The 15790-nt window shown below is 42.9% G+C and overlaps 1 protein-coding gene across 1 annotated transcript in view; it reads left to right on the forward strand.

Moving 5' to 3' along the window:
• CALCR (calcitonin receptor) overlaps positions 1–15790 on the forward strand; it is a gene marked incomplete at both ends in the record, with an annotated part of 117634 nt that overhangs the window by 48141 nt on the left and 53703 nt on the right. Inside the window, 2 exons of the mRNA XM_080610514.1 lie at positions 11371–11524; positions 15455–15565. Of these exons, the coding sequence (XP_080466640.1) occupies positions 11371–11524; positions 15455–15565 (265 nt within the window). The remainder of the gene's footprint in view (positions 1–11370; positions 11525–15454; positions 15566–15790) is intronic.

Consider the following 15790-nt stretch of genomic DNA (forward strand, 5'->3'; position numbering starts at 1 on the left):
ACACTATTATCCAATTAGGTCCATTAGATCAAGACTGCATTTAAATTAATTTTGAGTAAAAAACCAATTTGTACAAGTTCATTAAGTCCAAATCTGTCAAATTTTTACCAAGCCTCAGTCACTAAGCTATGCACAGTCTGGTACACTGTGTCAGCTCCTGAAGGGCTTGTGAATAAGTTTAATTCACAAAACATGAAAAACTGATTATGTGGAAGCCTAAATTTAATTTTCAATAACTGCACAAACTGGCAATGTTTGGAAAACTGCTATGGGAGGTTCAAGTCTCCTGGACTCAATTAGTTGAACACTTGCCACCATGATGAGGGTACCACTCAAGGTGTACCCATTTGATCCTCACAGCTGGGAGTGTGATGCACATGGTTGGCCATGTGGTCCTCTGGGCTCTTGCCAACTGCCCAGCTTAGTGCCTCTCACCATGAGTCTCAAAACCCATGTCTGTGCGAGCAGTGTAAGCGCAAGCCTTTCCCTGCTTAGAAAGCAGCTCTTCCAGCATCTGGTCCTGAGCAGATCCCACCCTTTGTGGATCAGAAGAGCTGCTGAAGGTCTGTCAAAGCCTCCTTTGGCATGCTTCATCAGAACCTTGCTTGCTGCTTGGCGTGGCTAGCAGAGCCCAGGGGCTTCCCTAGCCTTGGATGATGAAATCCCCCGGGTCTCATCACCTGAGACCATGCCTTTGAAAACTTGTTCTGAAGTCCCTTTGGATTATGGGTTGCTTCAAGCAATAAGGAAGTGGACTTGCAAGTTCTGGAGCTCTTCTCACACAAGGAAAACTCAGAAAGCAATCTGCTGCTGTTTTTAAGTTGTTAGAATTAATGTGAGAATTTGAGACTCAAGCTGCCCATGATTTCCCAAAAATGAAAGGAATGTTGAGTTGAATTCACCCAGTTTCAGGGGTGATCAGGATGTCTTGTCTCCACTTTTGTTTTTTAAAGAAATTAGTGTTGCTATGCAGCTGATTGCCCTAAAGAGTCCCCATGCAAGACGATAATCAGAGCTGCAGGCAAAAATCCGTCAAATATTCTGTACCCTTCCTTTAAGCTCTCAGTTTGCATCAGGCTACTCTGGGAGTAAAGGTTCCTCGTGTGAGCAAATACTGCAGCAGTGGAAAAGAACCATAAAGTTTGTGAGTTGCTTTTCATTACAAGTGCCTTGTCTTCATCTGCTTTGGCTCATAATCTCATGCTTGTTTAAACAGCTGCCAGAATCTACAACTTAAGTTACATGGCATATCACTGTGAGATAATTTCCATCCTGCTTCAACAGCCATTGAGTATGAGACAATTTCAATATTCAGTGGTTAAGTTTGAGGTATTTCCCCAAAGAAATTGTCTGCTGTTTCCTAGCACATTTGTGATGAATAAGAAATAATTGTTACGTTTACTGAGTATCATGCACTAATGACCTTCCTAAGGCATCACAGTAATTTTCTTCTCTGTCCTAACATTAGCAGCTGTGAAAAGTACTTCAAATATAACTGAAGTATGAGAGGGGCTCTGCAACCAGTTTAAATGATGCTGAGCTCTCACTCAAAGATGTGATGTATTGAAGGGCAGGGGTTTAGTGACCCACAAAGTGACTACACATAGCAGTTTTAAAAGAATTGTAATAAATGAATGTTTGAGCTGTGAAAATCAGTAACAAACAGAGCATTCAGAATCTAAAATATGTTTTGACTGATCTCAACAATAAATGTTGCAGAATTACAGTCTTCAGTGGAAGGAGTGGAAAAAAAGGCAAACAAAGCTGAAAATACCTTTTTTCTTAAATGTCATGTCTATATAGGTACAGTCAACAGTTTATATACTTCAAACTCCTTGAGGGTGGAAGAACTATTTGGGGTTGCTTGTTCATCATGTTAAATATTTTGTGGGGAAAAAAAAAAAAAAAGGCATTTTATACTTGCTTTGCCTGGATTATCTCTTGCAGAAATGGGCAGTCTTGCACAGGTTAAATGCAGGTGTTTTTTACAGGAAGTGGGGTTCTATTTGTTCATTTCAATATAGTGCAATAATGAAGCCAAATTGTATTCTCTAGATTCCTTTCTTAATTCTAGGTATAAAGTGAACTTCAGTATTCCCAGCAGCCTGATTTTTTCTCTTTGTAATGATAATTCATCTTCTTATAACAGTCATTTGTCACGTGGTGGCTTGGTGGTCGTATGTATGACGTCATTTACTTGGACTTTTAGGAGTGACATCATATGTACGGCTGCTAAACTGCTGCATGGGACATCACTTAAACAGTTCTCTTCTGAAGAAATCATACCAATCATTTTCAGGCTATGAACACATCCTGATTATTAAGTTGTGAAATATTTATTTATTTTTAATAAAGAATATTTATAAATTAATGAGGCATTCCTTTGTTGTATCAACATCATTTATATTTCCATCTGAAGTTACTGATGGATGGGAAGGCTTTTTAAACATGCAGCAATGGACTCTGAACATTCAAATTCTGTTCAATAGCATAGGTAGATGAAAATTATTTAATCTTGGCTTTTTTATGGTGAAAAAGTGTTTTAAAACTTATTTCCTAAAATACCTAGATATAATTATTAAAACATAGCAGCAGAGGTGATTCCTTATCATTAGATCCATGAGATTACACACATATAGACACAGAGACTTGTGAGACATTGTCAGCCTCTCCTATTAGCATGATACACACTAAGCTTTCCCTCCCATGTTGCCATTCCCAAGCTCCTGCTACTTCTGATAAAAAAAATAATGACACAAAGATTTCTTTCTGCCCTGTTTGCCCTTTCCTGACCCCTCCAATCAGGAGCATAAGAAGACCAAAACAAATAATATCTGACATCACAAATTGTAACAAGATTTTTGTCAGAGTGAGCTCTAGGAATACAAGGCTGGATCATTAGCCCACTGAATTGACTTCAGGGACGTCGAGGTTTAGGCTCTGAGCCCTGAAGTGGCAGAGGACATGTGATTCTCCTATGCATGATAGAAAACACCAGCACTGCAAACAGAGGTCTGATTGCTCAACCTCTTGCAAGCCACCAGATTAATTTTTTCATTAATCTGCTGAAACAGTCATCTGATTTTAAGGTAGAAGAAAATATTATTCGAACTACCACGGCCGGATTTTCAAATCTAGGCAAACAGAAATGAGTAACAGCAATCAAAGAGAAGAGCACACAAAAAGGGCGTATTACAGATGAACAACAGCAGTAACACAATTACATATAAGCCCTTATTTTGATTTCACACACAAGCTATGCAAGTACATCAGAAATGCAAAGAACTTTGAAAGTCTGAGCCTTTGTGTTTGGTGAAAAGAAACAAAAAAAAAAAAACCCAAGAAAATTTAAGAGACATCACTAATCTAGTATTATCCCAGTTTTTATCCAAACTTGCTTTAGAATTACTGTACGCCAATAAATTATTTCCATTGATGAAGTAATTTACATTGAGCATTAGCAACACAGTTCTATTTATATTTTTAATCTCTCTGAGTGAATTCCTGGCCCAAATGTGGGCAATAGACATTTTGCTGGCAATTCTGACTGGGCATAAAAATATATAATAAAATATATGCCTGTTGAACGGCAGCAGAATGGGCAGTCATCCTGGCTACATGGTTGAGCACTTTAAATAATTTTGTACACAATCCAAGACAACTATCCTGTTCACCATCACATGTACTCTCTGTCTCCAAGTATTAAATTATTCTCATTAACCTGTATCCAACAAGAGCCTTCTTCAGGAATTGGATTAGCCCTTTACACACAGCAAGTTATTATAGAATCATAGAATATTCCGAGTTGGAAGGGGCCTTCAAATATCATCTAGTCCACTGCCCATGCAATGGGCAGGGACATCTTCATAAAATCATATGATCATAGAATAGTTGGGGTTGGAAAGGACCTTGAGATCATCTAGTTCCAACCGCCCAGCCATGGGCAGGGACACCTCACACTAAACCATGTCACCCAAGGCTTTGTCCAACCTGGCCCTGAACACTGCCATTCATCACTTCTTTGGGCAACCCATTCCAGTGCCTCACCATCCTCACAGTAAAGAACTTCCTCCTTATGTCTAACCTGAACTTCCTCTATTTAAGTTTGAACCTGTTACCCCTTGTCCTATCACTACTGTCCCTAAGGAAGAGTCCCTTCCTAGTATCCTTGTAGCCCCCTTTAGATACTGGAAGGCTGCTATGAGGTCTCCACGCAGCCTTCTCTTCTCCAGGCTGAACAGCCCCAGCTTTCTCAGCCTGTCTCCATACGGGAGGTGCTCCAGTCCCCTGATCATCCTCGTGGCCCTCCTCTGGACTTGTTCCAACAGTTCCATGTCCTTTTTATGTTGAGGACACCAGAACTGCACACAATACTCCAAGTGAGGTCTCCCGAGAGCAGAGTAGAGGGGCAGGATCACCTCCTTTGACCTGCTGGTCACGCTCCTTTTGATGCAGCTCAGGATACGGTTGGCTTTCTGGGCTGTGAGCGCACACTGAAGCTGGATCATGTTTAATTTCTTGTCGACCAAAACCCCCACATCCTCCTCTGCAGGGCTGCTCTGAATCACTTCTCCCAACCTTTAGCTGTGCCTGGGATTGCCTGGACCCAGGTATAGGACCTTGCACTTGGATTGGTTGAACTTCATGAGGCTGGCATTGACCCATGTCTCAAGCGTGTCAAGGTCCTTCACAATGGCATCCAGAAAAGTGCTGGGGTGATTTGTTGCCAATCTCTCAATCTCTGTCCTTTATGCAGTACCCTTACGCGATACTTAGCTGAGGTTCCTAAAACTGTTCTACACAACTGAGTCAGTTACTTGTTTTTCCTGAGTGTTGCAGGGAAAAGCTGATCAGTTCACACGGTTTAAACCGAATTGGGATTAAAACACTTTATTGAACTATCAAGAACATGGAATTAGGCAGCAGTTGGTGAAGTGTTGCATTCAAGTAGTAATACGAGAGGTAAACCCCCAAACTAGAGACATGAATACTAATAAACAAAAGCAAGTATGTAAACACCCTGTGTAACAAACACAGATTTCTGAACTAATTCTTCTTTCCAAGAAGACCTCATCATAAGCAGTGTAGTAGCAACTGCCACTTGGTGTATTGGTAAGGAATCCTGTGTGCTCTCTGTTTCTGCAATGCTCATGCAGAGGGAACCAAAACCCCGTTCTTTCTTTCTTTCACCTCTGGGATCGCCACACTCAAATGACTGTATGTCGTATAGAAGCCTTTATTGATACAGTCTGGGCATACGAAGTAATGTAGAGGGGCACCCCGCAGAGGTTCCCAGTGTGTGGCCACCATGGGCAGAGGCATACCCCTGGGCCTCCTGGGCACAGGCACTGCCTCAAGGCCAGCACCCCAAAGGCCTTTCTGCAAGGCACGCTGGGCGAAGGGGCAGCAGCAGCAGGGCTGCGGTGGGCGGGTCTGCAGGGGCCCCCTCATCCCTGTGTCATAGTGCCAGCACCTGGCAACACAGCATCACAGTGCTCTGGGGCACTCCAAAGCCCAGTGCCCTCCACCAGTGGTTTGGAGCTCCAGTGCCAGGCACTGGAAGGGTTCTTGCTCCCAGGCTAGATCAGGCCAGCAGCACTTTGCTGTTCTTGGGAGCCCCTGAGATGGCTCCAGGTGGAGGCAGAAAAGGCAGTGCCAGCATCCCCTTGTCCCCTCGGAGGCTTAACCAGCCCGTGGACCAGGAGCAGGTCTTGGTGATGTGCTCAGGGAGTAGCCAATCGCCAGCGCTGGGGTCAGGAAGGAATTTTCCCCCGGGGCAGATCGGCACCGGTCCCCGGGGGTTTTTTGCCTTCCTCTGAGCACTGAGCATGACCACTTGTCAGGGCTCCTCTGGTCCTGGTGCTCTGTGTTACTGCCTGGTGCTCATGCACCACGAAGGTGGCCCCTCGTGTCCTGCAGCTGGGGGAGGAAGGCTTTTTTGCCCCCAGGTGGACTAGCAGGTGTCCCCTGGGGGTTTTTGCCTCCTCCGCAGCCAAGCACAGCCCCTTCATGGGGCTCCTTTGGACTATTGTAGCCCAAAGGCAGCTGCTCGTGCTCCATGCACGTGGCCCTCGTGCCCCACATCCTGGGGGGGAGGAAGCCTTCTGCACTTCCAGGGTGGCCCAGCGTGGCCCCGGGACTTGCTGCTTCTCTCTGTAGCATTGAGCACCCCCCTTGTCAGGTCTTCCCCGGCCCATTCTGGCTGGGTTCTTGCACTGCTCTCGCACCACCACAGCACTGCTCCTGCTCTGACGTTTTTCCTTTGTCAGGCTGCAAGGGATGTTTTTTCAAGCTAGACTGAAGGATGTGTTGGCCTGCTGCTGGCTATGCATGTGCATCGGGTTAATGCTTGTGAGCATCAGCTCTGAGAGATTTAGAAAAAAACCCTAGAATCTAAAGTAAACTAGACTAAAATTAACTAAGCAAAATAACTATTTAAAAATAAATAAAACATTCTTTCTCCCTTTAACCTGATTTGTGTCTGATTCGTGTCTTTGAAAGTGGTTTTGGTGCTGAAAACCCCTTGGCATTTCAGGTAGATAATGGTCACATCATTACACAACTCATTGTGAGTGCAGGGAATGGAATGGAATGGAATGGAATGGAAGAGAACAGCTATGATATGTTATGCATATAGTTCTACATGACAAGCTCTGACGTAGGTCTGAGGGGCCATCTGCAGTGCAGGTCCCAAGGGAGGCTGGCCCCAGGCATTAATGCCTATGACCAGCCTCAGGACCCTGACAGAAGTACACCTGCACTCCTCATATACTCTCCTTTATACCTGTATGGGGTGCCGCTGGAGAGAGAGTATTGGGCCAGATGGACTCCTGATGGAGTGTGGCTGTCCTCAGGCTCTCGTGTTTGGTTCTGTTTCTCCAAAAGAAACAACTCAGGCATTTTTAAAAACTAGTATTTGAGGGAGGGCTGGGGTTGGGAGTGGGGGGAAATCACAAGGAAATGAGCAGGCATTGCCCACGTACAAAAGATTTGTAACCATCGAGTTCAGGAGCACATCCTGCTTCAGGCTGAGGGCTTGATCTTGGAGCATCACTGGTGTCAGAGATGGGGTCTTTTGCTACCCTGTGAAACCCAAATAAACCGGATGAACACAGAAGAGTTTCCAAAACCAGTTCACACGTGTTTTTCACAACTCTGTTCCGATGCTCAAATTACCCAGAGACAATCGACGTCTCTCACCCCCATCAGAAGGCAGAGGCCTCCTTCCCACAAAGTGACAGAGCCAATGCCTGTGGTGGGACATGGTTACCCATTCAATCCCTTCCGCTACTGCAGGGCTGGGAAGAAATGTCACCCAGTATTTCCTCAGCATGTACTGACAGGGAAAGAAGGAAGTAGGGAGAAAAATACTGGAAGCTGGAAGAGACCTACAGTGATCATCAAGTCCAACTGCTTGACCATGTTGGGGCTGGCCAAAAGTTAAAGCATGTTACTAAGGGTGTTGTCCAAATGCCTCTGAAGCACTGATGGGCACACGGCATTGGTTACCTCTCTAGGAAGCCTGTTCCAGTTTCTGGCCACCCTCTAGGTAAACAAATGCTTCCTAATGTCTACTCTAAACCTCCTCAGGCTCAGCTCTGAACCATTACCACACGTCCTATCAATGGATCCCAGCGAGAACTGAACAGCACCTCCCGCTCCATTTCCCCTCCTTGGGAAAGCTGTAGAGAGCAGTGAGGTCACCCCTCAGCCTCCTTTCCTCTGAACAAGACAAACGCGGTGCCCTCAGCCACTCCTCGCAGGACATGCCTTCCAGCCCTGTCACCAGCGTTGTTGCCTTCCTCTGGATGCATCCAAGGATGTCCATGTTCTTCTTAAATGGTGAGGCCCAGAACTGCACCCAGTACTCAGTGTGAGCCTGCACCAGCGCTGATTACGGCAGGACAATCGCCTCTTCCCCCTCTTTTTGTTGTTGTTGTTGTTGTTGTTGTTAGTACCTCCCAGCTGCCTGGATTAATGTCCTCCTTCTCTTCTGTATGCGCTGTGGTGGACGGTCATAGCCCCTGCTCAGTCTGGGCCTGAAGCAAGCAGTCCGGCTCCCTCTCAGCTCCCCTGACACCTTTTATCTACCGACAGTGCCCCGCAGCTCAGCCGCTGCTGCAGGAGGGCCTCCCCCCAGGAGCACCGAGCGCAGCCCTGCCCATTGCGCACCCTCGCCTCAAGAGACCGGTGCAGGCACTTTTCTGCACCCCGAGCTCTGCGCTGCAGCCTCCTCCCTCATCGGCTCTGTCTGGTGCCGACGCGGCCACAGCCGGGGCAGCCAGAGCAGAGCTCCCAGGGCAGGTCTTGCCCCTGACGCGAGCACTCCCCATCCCGCCCGCGCTTCCACCCCCCCGCTTCGCCAGCCGCCGCTTCGCGCTCCTGCTCCGCTCAGGGCGGGGCCTCCGTCCTGGCACCGCCCCCTGTGAGTCCCTGCTCTCCTCAGCGGAGCTGCCGGCTCCTGGGTAAGGTCGGGAGAGGATTCGACGCTCCCTCGGTGGCTGTTGCCGCTCAGAACTGAGGCTCCTGCACGCGGTGTTTCCCCTCGGTCCGGGGTTGAAGGCTCCTCTATGGAGGTACTCACCTAGGCAAAAATCCGCTTCAGCTAGGTCAGGTTCCTCAGAAACACGTCCAGCCTGGCCTTCAGCGTTTCCAGGAATGAAACTGACCTTTAAGAATAAAGCGGTTTCAGTCTCTGAATTATACCTTACCCCACCAAAATCTGTTACGTCTTCACCAGTTAAAAGATGTAAATAGAACCTTCTGTTTATTATGGCATATCTTACTTCTGATTCCAGTTTATATGTTCCCATACTGTGCAATCTCCTGGGAATGGTCTGTGCTTTTAAAAATCGTGTAAAAGAGACTAAAAAAAAAGAATAGGGGAAGGATGTGCTGAAGCACTGAACCATTTCTACAGTTTCTATCTGCGTAGCTGGCACTTGCCAGTTGTTTTGTTTCTGTGTTGTGCTTTATTCTGCGCAGATAAAGCAAATGAAACTGCAACAGTATTTATGGCCAGCATCACCAGTCTTTCTGGTCTCTGTCAGTGCGAAGTGATTTTGATCTTGTTTGGTCAAACAGAAGTGAAGAACAAATATCTCCTTCCTAGAAGAAAACAAAAATTAAATAGTGTTTCAGGGCAAGGAAAACTAGTGATGTTTTCCAAGCATAATCAGATGGTTATGCTTTCAAAATAGAGGTGTGTTCCCAAACTGGCCCAGAGTATCAGAGTCGTTGAGAACAGAGGCAATGCCATGGAAGTCTCTCTAGCTTTCTTTGTCAAGACTGATATTCCTCTCTTGAATACAGATAGCTTTGAACTGAGCTATTATATAAAATAAGAATGGAAAAAATTAAGCATGGAATATCTATGAATCACTTCAGAGAAGTACTAAAGCCTATGGGAATACATGGACACAAAGACCTAAGGGTGTCTTAAGAATCTCATCTGCACTTTCCTACACTACATGCTGGATTTAGGATGTTGCTTGGTTGTATTTTAAATGATCCTCATGTACTCCAGTGACTCCCTTTAATTTTTTCCTAAGTGATGGATCTGTGATGTTTGGCGTTGCTTCTGTATTTCCTGTTCTGGCTTTCTGGATGCTTACTTTTTCACTTGGATGGCCAGATGAAATGTTCCAAATGGCTTCACTGGCCAAGTATATCTTTGTGAGTGTGTATATATGCACATAACATTTATATAGAATTGTTTCTGCCAGAAAATATCTTCCTTCTTATTCCTCCTGTTCAATTTCAAGTGCCTGTTTAAGTGCAACAAGCCTTCACTGTCCTCCAGTCTTCAGATAGTAGCTGTATATAGTTGAAAATGTTTGTATCAAGATATTAGATAAAATTAAAAAAAAACCAATTGATTACGTGCAATTATAAAACTTAAACAGGGGGAGTTTAGATTGAATATAAAGAAGAGGTTCTTTACTGTAAGGGTGGTGAGCCACTGGAATGGGTTTCTCAGGGAAGCTGAGAATGCTCCAGCCCTGGCAGTGTTCAAGGCCAGGTTGGGCAGAGCCTTGGGTGACATGGTTAAGTGTGAGTTGTCCCTGCCCATGGCAGGGGGCTTGGAACTAGATGATTTTAAAGTCCTTTCCAACCCTAACTATTCTATGATTCTGTGATTCTATAAAAAGATTAAACTGAGATGGTTTGACGCAAAAGATTCAGGATAAAGTAATGGCATTTTTTTAAATAAGTCAAACAACTGGTTTTGCTGTGTATTTTATCAAGGTGGTTTAGTTGTGCAAATGGGGAAAAGATGAGATGCGATTGCTTCTGATGTACAATTAAAAAGGGAATAAGAAGTAAGCTGATATTTGAATTTTCAAGCTTGTCATGTTTTCAGTCTGAACCACTACAGATGCTTGCTTAAAGACCTGTGTACTAATTTTTGCTGCTAAAAATGTCAAGTTTGTATGTTTATGAGAATCCTACATTTTGAAGCAGCCTTTAAATGGCTCTGTATGTTTTTGTGGTGGCTTTAGTATGGTTTAGTATAGGGAAAAATAGGAAAGTGCCACAGCAGCATTGCTTTTGCTTAGAGAAGCAGAGGAGCTAATTCTTTCATATCACCCACATGCAAAGTGTCTTGATACAGGATTAAAAAAGCAAAACAGAATTAACTATGGCTCCATACTCTCATTTCCACCCAGGCTCACAGAACTGGGCTGTGCAACAGAGGGATGGCTGAATGTGTGGAAATAAAGATAACCGACCTCTCTACCTCACATTTTTGCCTTCCAGAGGCAATGATCCTTCCTTTTGCTCTACAGGCAGCTCAAATTGGGAGAAGTCAGAAGATGCCACTTGATAAAGAGGACCTTGCTATTCAGACTCAAATTTAGGGACACTTTGCTTAAAGGTACTGAAGTAGAAGCTAAGACCAGGTTAAAACTCTCTGCCCTGTGTTTCTATGACCACACTTGAAGAAGCTCAAAGCAGGTGACATAAACCATGAAATAATCTGTTTTGAGGCTATGGCATTGAGTTATTTTGTCTGGGCAGTCTGGAGGAAAATCAACACGAGCATAAATACATGAGTGTAACTTCGGGAAGATAGAAATTTTTTTTTTGCAGATCACTAAACTAAATTAAAAAATTTTGAAGACTTTATCAAGTATTTAATGGTCCTCTCTTTTACCAATAAAAAGGGCTTGGTTAAAATCCTGTGTTTACAATGAGGTAAACTACTAAAAATTCAGCATTTACTTTGCAAACAGTATAAAGCCCATCATAATGCTAAACATATGTGCAAATAAAAGGCCTTTGAAGAATGCCTGATAGAGATTTGTGATTTTTATTTCATCCCCCTGGTTTATTCACTTGTACTAACAGTTTTTCCTTTCTGTACAGAGAATGGTTCCAAGTCTTTCTTCTACTGTAAATTATACTGATCCTACATTAGAGCCTGTTGTAACTGAAAATTCAGTCATACGACAGAAGATAATAGATTCGCAGTTCAAATGCTATGAGAGGATGAACAGAGCTCCTCCGTATAAGAAAAAAGGTAAAAAAAAAATCTAAAGGAATCTTTGTATATTGCCATGCGCCATTACATAGCTATAAAGAAACATTTTCTTCTGTATACTAACCCATAGTCTTCCTTGGGGGTGCAGTTTCCTTCCTGCAAACAGTAGTCAAATTCACACTTACTTAGCATCCTCTTAAGTGCAAAGAAAGAAAAAAGCCTGGAATGAGCCCAGGGAATGAACAGCTCTTCCTTCCTTCCCATGCAGACAGTACCTTCGTCATCTATGTTTCTGGCTCAGTGCTTTGCTGCTTGAATATCTCTTGTTCTTGCTTTGGGAATAGCATTCTCCAGAACCTTTCAGCAAGCTCGCACAGAGAATGGACTGTGAATGGTGATCTCTTAAATAGAAATGTTGTTCTGTTTTCCTGTCTCATTGTTTCATTTTTCTGTTATTTGTGGTTTGACTGATAGCTGTCATGCTCAGTACCAATACAGGTGTTCCTGGTATTCTCTATTCAGAAGTAACATTAGCAAAAAGAGGTTCATAAAGCACTGAGCAGGCATCTTCACTGAATACGGGCCATACATTAAGATTAATAAAAAGGGAAATGACAAATAATAGTGGTGCTACAGTGGCACAGTATAAATGAAGCAGCATTTCCAGAAGTGAGTGTTCTGGTTGCCTTTTCTCACTGAAAATACGGAAGAAGTTATGAGCAAGCTATAGAAAAAAATGTTCAATCCATTGTGGGGATTTGTGCAAGTAAAGAACAGAGATACTGATGACATAGTTTAACAAAAAAATGTACTAAAAAATCATGATTAAAAAACCGCAACCTAATAGAAGGAGTGGAGATAATATGGGATTTTTTATAATACAGGAACAAAGACATTTCCACAGCTTTTTACCACAAAGATTTTACTGGGCTGTGTAAGACTCAAAGAAGAATTAGATGTTAAGATACTCAGGTCTTGGTGCAGAAATGTTTGGGAATGAATATGGAGATTCCTCTTGCTTTAAATAGGTCTTTGTTCGGGCCAAAAATGGGGAAAACCCACAAGTGTGTAAACAGGCTTATAGGATAGAAAGCATCGTGTTTCAGACATAAATAAGCCTTTAGTTGCTGGGCTTGAGGGGGAAAACACCGCTCAAATTACTCTTTTACTCTTCAGCTCTATAAATATATCATTTGGTATCCATTGATAGTTCTGCTGGATTCACCTTTCTTTTGCACCTTGCTCATATTATTAGCTGCAAGAAGCTGAAGTGTTTTCCCAGCATGAGCTTGGAATTCATACATCTCATGACATGTGAATTCCTGATAGTGTTCTCAAGGACTGCATTGTTGCAGGAAGACAGCAGTGGCACACCTGCAGCCACCCAACACAGCACAGCAGTTTCTGCAGTCTTTCAAGTGGCAGCTAGATTTAAGTGATGCTACTGGAGACTGTTACGTTCATACCAACATGCACTTCATTTATAACCCAGAATGAAGATAATGGGTGACTAAGGAATGATGTCAACACTACTGAAGTTGTGGTTTCAACTGAATTGCAGGATCTTCATCAGCCCTCCAATATGTACCCTCATAAAGGATTGGAAATGGACAAGGGTCTAAGTCTCCTGCCTGCAAATTTGAAAGACTGGATAGGATGAGGTGGGAAATTCCCTTCATGCAAAGGACAGCAGTAGGGGTGTCTCCTGGGAGGAAAAGCCCAACATACGAGCTGAAGGAGTATACTGGGCATGCATTTTCAGCTCAAACAGTAGTGGAGTCTAGCACTAAGGTTCCCAGGAAAGCCCAGTGTCTGGTACAACTTCACAGAGCTAGCTGAGATGTGTCTGATTTGTCACTGGTATCTTTGCAGTCCCTGATGTAACTTGTACGCTGGTGCAAAGGTAGTTTAAATCCTTTATAATCAATGAGGGCTCAAAGCTGATGGCAGTGAACTGCAGAGAACTGCATAGTATCTCACACTCGGGAGCCAGAGAGATGGTATAATACAGGTGCCCATTTCAAGGTAGAATTGATTACCTTAAATCCCAAACAAATAGCATCATGAGGAGCTCAGGCACATGGAAACACCTGACCATCCCTTTAGGATAGAGCAGCACTCCCACACTCCCTGTCCATCCAAAATGTGGTATTTTTAGCCAATGATTTATATAACAATATGGTGTTCAACTCTTCTTTTTCTGTTTTACTTATACTGTTCTATTTCCTGCAGTGCTTAAAAAAGAAATACATGTTTGTGTGTGTGGATATATATATGTGTATGTGTATATATATATATATTTGTGGATGTATGTGTGTGTATATATCCTCTTAATTACCTTGAAAGACAAATTCCACAATGTATAGATCAGCATCAGTGGTTTTATTTTCTTTATCAGGCAAGGCAAAGGGTTTAGTGCTAGAAATTCCTAGCAAACTCATTCTGCAGTGTCTTTCAGATACAAGCTCAAGTTGCAAGCATTCTCTGCTCTTCTTTTTCTTTGATATTGCAAAACAATTCTTAAAAGTCTTTCAGATACTTCTCAAAGCTAGAGAAGAACATGAGAATGCCTGAAGGAAAGGCAACAAAACTGCTGATATGATGATTGGTTAATTAAGTGAACAAGTAGCATTAGCACATTTATCTTGACAATGGAAAAATAGATGTGCATAAAATTTTAGCTAATGAAGAAAAAGTGTTCAGAAAAACATCTTTTTTTGCTAGACATCCAATCTGGGGGGAAAGAATTGAGAAAGTTTTATGCTTCAGTTTTTAATCCACAACTATTTTGACTTAAAAACAGTTATTGGTGCTAATTTGAACAATTGAGATGTCTTTTTACAGCTTTTTTGCTTCAGTAAGAAAGCTTTATCTGTGGATAACTTCAAAAGCACCAGAAGCAATTAGCTGCCTATATTTTATTAACTTTATATGGTTAATAGGTGCCTTCCATGTGATTCTTTCAAAAACAACCTACATGGTCATAGCAGCAATTCTGAACCAAAGCAAAAAAGGAACCAAAAGCGAAAAAGGAATCAAAAGCACAAAAGGCAAGATGTAACTTCTCACTGTATAACCCTTTAATCTGATGGTCATGATGATAAATAGCTTTTCCTCAGCACAAACTGATTTTAAATGGAAAATAAGTAGGAAGTATACAGTTGGTTTTATGTTTTACTTTAACAAATTCAGTGAGTCAGAAAGTCAGTGTTACAGCAAGCAGTCTTACAGCACAATTTTTGTGGACTGTAGTATATAACATCTCTGTAACAGGAATCAAGAATGAGCTGTGTTCTGCCTGCCTAAGACGGCCATTGTTTCTGGGGCTAGGAACAGTCCTTGTAAGGGATAGAGCCTGGACAGTGCCTTCCAGAAGGGGCATGAATCACAGCATGCCTACCCAGACAGCATCAGCAGGCAGAGTTTGCCTGTTACAGGTTGGTCTTGTACCCACTTCATCGGATTTGTAGTTATGTCACCGATCTCTAGTGTTGCATAATGCAACAACTTTACAGGAACCTGTCCCTGCAAATACTGCTTTTAGCTGAGACATCCCTACAAGCACTTCCTACCTTTACATTTCAAAGACTTGATTTTCAGACCTGCTGAACAGCGGAAGGTGAAATGAAATGTGGGTGTAGGTGTCTGTAAGATACCACTTGTGTTATAGCTAAGGACAGACGGTGGTTGATTAAGAGAAGTTTGTAGGATCAGACCCTACGTTCAAAGTTCAGTTCAACAGGCTTTAAAACATTACTTTCCAGTAGAATGTTCACCACCATCAGGTCAGCAAAACCAAGTACCTTGTAGCACTCAAATACCACTCAAAGTGTAGCAATAACAACAGGTTTTATTGCAAAAAGAAAACTCGATTGTCTGCAGACAGCGATATTCTTTGAGAAGCTAGAAGAGAGTAGGTTCAGGAGTGGCTGCGTTGAATTAACTACTGCATTCCTCTTAAATGTCCAGGACTGTTCTGCAACCGAACGTGGGATGGCTGGTTGTGCTGGGATGACACACCTGCTGGCAGAATCACTGCTCAGAATTGTCCAGATTATTTTCCAGACTTTGATCCAACTGGTACAGTATTTCTTTTTATTATCTTACTTTTCAAAGGAAGTCTTCAGAACATTCATGCCATCAAATGGAAGCATTTCCCAGTGGCGTTTTTAGAGCATTGTGAAATCTTAGAGGGTTTGGCTGAAATTACAATATATCAAGCTAATGGGTTGCCTCATTTATATATTTTCATTTGTAAAAGATTTTACATTTATTTATATTTATGTAAATGTAACTCATAATCCG

The sequence above is a fragment of the Psittacula echo genome, assembly GCF_963264785.1.
Source record: "Psittacula echo genome assembly, chromosome: 2".
Taxonomy (NCBI): domain Eukaryota; kingdom Metazoa; phylum Chordata; class Aves; order Psittaciformes; family Psittacidae; genus Psittacula; species Psittacula echo.